We start from the raw sequence: 7,498 nt of genomic DNA on the forward strand, positions 1-7,498 counted from the left end.
ATGAGAACATGTTCTAGCTTTGGTGATACAAGCTGAAACACTAGAAATCCATTCTGATTTCAATTATGTGTTAAACTCTGTTGGAGAATTTTGATTCTGTTTTAATTCATGAAATCGTTTTCTAGATGATTTTTTTTATTCTGGTGTGTTATACAAACTTGATTGATGTTCTTGAAGGTTGCTAAAAGTGTAGTAGACCATCACAAGCAATGAAGTGCAATGTGTAAAGCTTGGTTGCTCACAATTAATAACATCTCATTGTTTTAGTTTTAATCCAAGCTTTTCTGCACTTTTTGATATAACAAAGTCAAGTTTTGAGTGCTAGCATTTCTATGTTGTGTAACAGTTTGAACAAGTCTAAAATGATGTTTAAAAGTTGTTAGCAGAGTTCAATTATTGATATAATGGTCCAAGTACAAAGTTGAGAAATGACAAGGTGTTTTTGAGTAAAAATTTGGATTCAAGCCAATTCAAAGTTTGAACACATTTAAAATAACTAAATAAAGTTGTTGAAGTGATAAGTTTTGAGTTAGAGTCACTATTGTACAAATTTGAGTTTCAAACCACGAATTTCAAGCCAATTTTATGGTGCAGTGTTGAAAACTGAATCTGTTTTGATGATTTAATCTTCAAAATTCAATTTGGATTGCAACAAGAGTTGGTTCATTGTTCTAGATTGAAACAAAATGATCAAAAGAAGTCATATTAAGTGTTAAAAGGCTTGTAGAACCGTGCAATTCACTTTCAAGCAATTAAAACCCCAAAACACAAAATTTGGTTTTCTTTGAAGCACTTCATCAAACACTTTTGCTTTTATCAATCAGTTTCGTGCTAACTATGTTTTTCAACCTGCATTTTAACTTTTCTTGCTTTCTTAATCTCTTCTAGTGCCTTTATTAAGTTCTTTTTTGAGTGCTTGTTGTTTTTCCATCCCTGTTCTAGTCGAATTCCTCATTCTTGACTTCTAAGTTGTCAAAAATCAGAAAAATTGATTTGCTGAATTCTGGTGCAGTGTGCTAAATCTGTTTGGTGTTGTTTGAGTTGGTTTTTGGAGGTTTGTGACATCTCTTTGAGGCATCCAGAGGCAGAAACCTGTACCTACTAAGGTAGCTTCTTAGCAAATGGAAAGGGAACTAAAATTGGATCAAAGAAGGGTACTCTGTAAGAGCTGCATTTCGGCTGTTCCAGTACCTTAAAATTCACCAAAAAGGCTTACTTTGCAATCTGTTTTGGAGTTGTAAAACAACCAAAGCTTGAAGCCTATACTACTTTTAGGCATCATTTTGAGTTTAATTGAGCTTCTATATCATAGAACATTTGCTGTTTTGTATTATTTCTTGTATTAATTCATCTTATCCTTCAATATAACACAAACCAATACCTACATATTATCACAATTTTATTTCTAAATAAAGCAAAAAAACAAGAGAAAAGAGAAAAATCAGTTTGAGATTCAATATCAGAAATTTAAAATAATTAGTGCTTTCGAAGAACAAATTTGTTGTCGGTGAAATAGTTGCCCACGCTCTTTGTCTCTGACGAAGTACCGGCGGTGCTGCAAGGAAGACCCCAAGCAAAGTTAGCGAGAATGGCTTCCGATCTCGCGAGTGAAAGATGGCGTCGGTGGCCACGTCCATGAACGAAAGTGGCTCAAGTGATCTCCTGCTTGCAGTGATGGAAGAAAATGTGGCTACGGTGGGGAAAGGCCTAAGCCTTGCTACAAAGGAAGAAAAGAACGTTGGTGAGCGCTCCGGTGGCGACAACGTCGTTGCCCATGGCTCTGATCAAGGAGGAATATTTATGAAGAAGATGAATTCAGAACCAAATGGGAGGAAGATTTTAGAATGTAGAGGTTCCAATTTGGAAGGAAACCCTTGAAAGAACGAAATTTCAATCTCTCACGTTATTATCTATTGCTACCTTGAATTCCACGTCAGCAAAAAATATAACTAGACCAATTCTAATTTGACACGTGTTGAAGTTAAAAAGTTGTAAGAAAAAGAGTCAAAATATCATTATCCATTTGTTATTTATATGTTTGTAAGCGTCCTTGATAGTAAAATTATTATTTAAATAATTACTAGAATTTGTGAATTTGTTTTTAAACATTAGGTTATGTGACATTATTTAAAGATACTAAGTGTATGTAAAATAAATTTGATGGGTTTGAAAAGTTAGATGAATCTAGAAACATAATAATAATGAAAGTTGGATGATGATAACGAATAAGCTTCAAAGTAGTAATGTTGAATAAAAAATAGTAAAAAGAGAAAAAGTCCAAAAAATCCCAACACTAGAAAGAAAAGTCACGGAAAACACAAGCAGTAGAGCTGCATGTATGTATGTATAATGTATCTATCCTTTGCAATCACGAAGGGACCCTTCCCTCTCTCTCTTCTCAACCCGCCATCGAACTCAACCACCGTCACATAATCATCAATTTTCTCCCCCCTTAAACCATAACGCATCCAAATATCGATCAAATTCCACATTTCAAGGTTAAGCAAAACATACGAATAGTTTTGGAAGAATTAGAAAGAAATTGAGAAAGGAAGAGAGAGTGTTACAGTGGAGGAAGTAGTGGTGAGAAAGAAATGCCAAGTGTGGCCGTCAAGCTCTACAGCGTGTTCTTCAAGTTCCTCTTGAAGCACCGTTTGCAGAACCGGATCCAAACCTCTTCCCAACACTCCGACTCATTCGGTATTACCACCCGACCCGAAGAAGTTGTAGCCGCCGCTAATCCCTCCTTCGCCGACGGCGTCGCCACAAAAGACATCCACATCGACCCCTTAGCCTCTCTCTCCATCCGAATCTTCCTCCCCGAATCGGCCCTCAACGCTCCCGAGTCTCGTTCCAAACCTAGGACTCGCTCCATTCCCGAGCCTCAGCCTCGATCCGCTCACCTCGATTCAATCACACGGAGGAAAAGCTATGGTCCGCCTCTCCTGGAGGAGCGCCGGAGCAACAGCTTCGGAGGGGGCTCCGGCGTGGAGTGTTTGAACCTGATGACGGAAGGCACGTACCTCGGCTACTCGCCGCCGTCGGTGGCGCAGGGGGAGAGGCGGAGGCTACCTGTTGTCCTGCAGTTCCACGGAGGGGGGTGGGTTAGCGGAGGTAGCGATTCGGTGGCGAACGATATTTTCTGCCGGCGGATTGCCGAGTTATGTGATGTGATAGTGATTGCAGTGGGGTACCGGCTGGCGCCGGAAAACCGGTACCCGGCGGCGTTTGAGGACGGCGTGAAGGTGCTGAATTGGCTGGCGAAGCAGGCAAATTTGGCCGAATGTAGCAGGTCGATGAGTGGTGGGAGGAGTGGTGGGCATGGTGGTGGTAGTGGTGGTGGGGAGTTCAAGAAATCGGATGCTCATAAGCATATTGTTGGTTCCTTTGGGGCTTCTGTGGTTGAGCCTTGGCTGGCTGCTCATGGTGATCCTTCAAGGTTGTTACTATTTCATGATGATTGTGTTTTATTTATTTGTTACTGTTATGTAGAGTTCATGGTTGTCTGATTAATGATTTATGAATTCAGGTTGGAATTTTATCTTTAATGGTCGTTTTTCTTGACTTGTTATTGAACTTCATTTTCTTGTGTTGTTGTTTAGTGTGTGTGTCTGTAAACATTTTCCATTGCCTCTTTGATATAGAGATAGTGATTAGCTAAAGAATGAAGGTCAAGGATCCTTCCTGAATTGGGGAGGGAGAGTTTGTAAATGAAAGTAGTTTGGGACTAGTTTAAGTTGAACACCAAAGTTTATGTTAATTACTCAGAGGCAATGGATTTGATTCATCTGAGTTTTGAATTGTATATGGTTGGATAAAATCTAGGACTCAAGATGAGAGCTTTCTTGTGACAATGTTTGATATATTTGCAAGGTCACATTTTATGGACGTTTTAGATTTAGGACAAACAGTTGTTAACTTTTTTTACTTATTCAATAATTCCCGAATTTTTATCTTAAATGAGGTCTATGTCTAACCTCAGTTGTGCGTAAATCACATTTTGGTGCATATTCTGGTTACAAACATATAGATCTGGTTGGCTGAAACATACTACTGGGAATGGATTTCTCTAATATTGTTTATATGTTTATATTAGCATTATGTGTTCATAGGTCACTTATAATAAGTACTATGAAAAATACAAACACATTGAAAGAGAGCTGATAAAGTGATGACTGATGATGACATGCCAAGTATTCATATTCTGGAGAGGTTACTTGTTGGCCGAAACAAGTCATTCTTCATAACTGTTGAAGGAATTAAAGGGAGACATGTAGTGCTTAAGCAACACTTTTGTGGATGCCTTTATCCTCAAATTTCTTTTGTTCTTTCTTGTTGTCTGATGGTTTGTTATTCTCAGTATTGAATTTCTGTTTTCCTTCAATGATGGAAGACTCGTGCATTAAGACACTCTTCTAAACTAATCTTTCAGTTGTTGGCCACCCCATCTCAACTATATCTTCTACACTAAATGATTATGTAGCTTCCTTTGATAAAACCCAATATTAAATTGATGAAGCTTGGTTATAGAATCATTGACAATATTTATAATTAAATATCTTAATTTTTTTCTCCAAAATAGTTCTTTTCAAATAATGATCACTAATAATGGGAAGACATTGGCTATGATGATACGGTGAATTGAGAAGATGATTGTTTGACCAAGTCTCTAGCTATTAACTCTAGCATGTCGAACATACTGGGATACGTTGCCTTTCTAAAAGGGGAGATTTCTAATATTCTCTCTATGTAGAGGTAGCTTTATAACCATTCATATATAATTTGGTAATATTTTAGTTTTATATTATGGTTATATGGTCCCATTCCCACTTGTTACATTCTGAGTGGAATGGTGTGATTATGAGAGTGACTAAAAATCTCCTCTACTAGGGCACTTGTATGTGTGCATTGGGAGTTAACAATTTCCTAAATATTCTTTTGTATTGTTGGTCACACTAATTTCTTTCCGATATGCTTCCTTTGGATCTAGCTGTCAGATAGTCCTCATAGTATTTTCCTTCTTTAGGGCTTAACATTTTTATTTTTCTTTTAATGTTGAAACAGATGTGTTCTTCTTGGAGCAAGTTGTGGTGCCAATATTGCAGACTATGTAGCTCGTAAAGCTGTGGAAGGAGGCAAACTTCTGGACCCTGTCAAGGTGGTAGCACAGGTTCTACTGTATCCATTTTTCATAGGAAGTGTTCCCACACGGTCTGAAATAAAGTTGGCAAACTCTTACTTTTATGACAAGGCCATGTGTATGCTTGCATGGAAACTTTTCCTACCTGAGGGGGAATTTAGTTTGGACCATCCATCTGCTAATCCCCTTGTCCCGGGACGGGGTCCTCCTTTAAAATTGATGCCTCCGACATTGACGGTTGTGGCCGAACATGACTGGATGAGGGATCGTGCCATTGCATACTCAGAGGAGCTCCGAAAGGTGAACGTGGATGCACCTGTTCTTGAGTATAAGGATGCGGTACATGAATTTGCAACACTTGATGTCCTTCTCAAAAGCCCTCAGGCCCAGGTTTGTGCTGAAGACATAGCCATATGGATGAAGAAACATATTTCTCTTCGGGGTCATGAATTCTCATATTGAGTAGGATATAGCGGATTCAGATGATGATTAAGCTAGAAGATATTTACCCCACATGGGATCTGAGATATATTATTTGATTGGTTTTGATTCTTGATAAGGTGTTTGATGCTAAATGGTTCCATGTTCACCTGGCCAGTTTATTATTTTTTGGTTTGTAAAATAGAGTTGGCTGAGTAGGATTAGTTGAGCCACCAAGATGTATTGACTCGTACATACTGCACTGACCAATCTTGTGCCATTCTTTCTGTGTATTATGATGTCTTTTTTCTCTCTAAAAAAAATTATGGACCATATTAAGGGTGAGTATATGGTATCCATTTCATCACCCAATCTAAGATCCTCCAAATGGTGTAAGGTACGTTCATTACAAAAATGAATTTTGATATTTATTATTTTCGACCTTTGATGTCGGTCCAAACTCACGTTTTAGTCGTCGACGTTGAAGGACACCGACGCTAGGTGTAACCGATGTTGCCGGTGGATAGAAAAGAAACCGACATCTAGGGTATTGAGCGATAGAGCGATAGAATCTGGACCATTGAGCATGAATTTTTGTGAATGCCTTGGTATTAAGCAGAAGTGGGCACCATTGAGCGTTATCTATGTATTGAAAATGGGAAGCAATTGATGTCAGATGTGGTATTGAGTTGTAGTATTAGTATTGACGGACGTTAATTGACGTTAAGCATTTTGTTTTAAATTAATTTATTTGTTTTTACAAATGTTCCAAACCTAAAAAGTAGAAAATATTTATCACAAATTCGTATTGAATGTTTCCAAATTCAAGATTAAAAGTATAAAGTAATCAAAACTAAGAATAAAACTAAAGTTATCAATAGTATTAATACTAGACTAATGAATTTTTCTGAAGAATAATATAATTGTTGTTATTACGGTTTTATCTCTTGTCATATCTTTTTCATTGTGTTATGTGTGATAGATTATTATTGAAGTGTTGTAAAAACAATAAAACTTTATTATATTTGTATATTAATATTTAAAATTTAATGTAATTTGTAACATGTGGAAGGTAACCTTCTTCTTAACTATCACCTTGTGCAACAAGCCTAATTTTGTTCTTGGTGATATTTCCATTTTCATTAGTTTGTTTCTTAATATTCATTTTTTTCTTATTACTTGATAAGTGTTTTTTCTAGAGATTAATTTCCTCACTTGATTTCTTTCAAACTGGTTAAGTTCTTCTTGTATTATTATACGCCATAGATCGTCTTAAAGAGCTTTCTTTATGTTTTTAGGTTCTAACTATGAAACAAAAGCCATAATCATACAATAATTAGCTAAGTTTCTTCGAGTACTTACCCCTTCTGTGACATCTTCAATAACATTGTCTAATGATAGTCCTCGAGGTTGTTGCTATGTCTTAGCTAAAACTTCATGAAGAGAATTATTCTTCTTTTCTTCATTTGTTGTCTCTTTCAAGTCTTCTTCTTCACCTACATCCGATTCATCTGACTCAAGGGGTTTTTCCTCATGGTCCACAATTTCATCAAAGACAACATGTATGAATTATTCTATTTCACACGTTCTCTATTGGAAGTCCCACATCGACTAGAGATAAGGCCAAATTATAATATATAAGTAAGGTGCAAACCTCACCTTACAAGCCAGTTTTGTGGGGTTGAGTTAGGCTTCAACCCACTTTCCAATATGATATCAGAGTCATGGTTAGAGCCTATCCTAGCGATATTTCTTATTTTTTGGGCCTTTCTATTCCACCCGTTGTCGTGGCTACTATCGGACCACCCATTAATTTTTACTCTCAAATGTCTATACCTCGGCGTGAAGGGGTGTGTTGGAAGTCCCACGTCGACTAGAGATAAGGCCAAATTATAATATATAAGTGAGGTGCAAACCCAAGAAATATAGCTTCATCGG

The 7,498-nt window shown here is 37.2% G+C and overlaps 1 protein-coding gene across 1 annotated transcript; it reads left to right on the plus strand.

The window, feature by feature from the left end:
- The first annotated feature begins 2,334 nt into the window (after positions 1-2,334).
- On the plus strand, positions 2,335-5,927 carry LOC124823577 (putative carboxylesterase 11). Its single transcript, XM_047295809.2, has 2 exons — positions 2,335-3,439; positions 5,065-5,927. Exons 1-2 carry the CDS (start codon positions 2,595-2,597, stop codon positions 5,600-5,602), a joined length of 1,383 nt encoding a protein of 460 aa, XP_047151765.1. The 5' UTR covers positions 2,335-2,594; the 3' UTR covers positions 5,603-5,927.
- Positions 5,928-7,498: the final 1,571 nt, after the last annotated feature.

Source organism: Vigna umbellata, chromosome 5 (assembly GCF_029865625.1).
Source record: "Vigna umbellata cultivar VRB3 chromosome 5, Vumbellata_1.0, whole genome shotgun sequence".
Taxonomy (NCBI): domain Eukaryota; kingdom Viridiplantae; phylum Streptophyta; class Magnoliopsida; order Fabales; family Fabaceae; genus Vigna; species Vigna umbellata.

What these genes read in the sequence shown, in the direction of transcription:
- LOC124823577 (XM_047295809.2), top strand. Translation starts at nt 2,595, where the DNA reads ATGCCAAGTGTGGCCGTCAAGCTCTACAGCGTGTTCTTCAAGTTCCTC. An exon ending in GCTCATGGTGATCCTTCAAG is followed by an intron (nt 3,440 to 5,064) that starts GTTGTTACTATT and finishes ATGTTGAAACAG; the next exon opens with ATGTGTTCTTCTTGGAGCAA.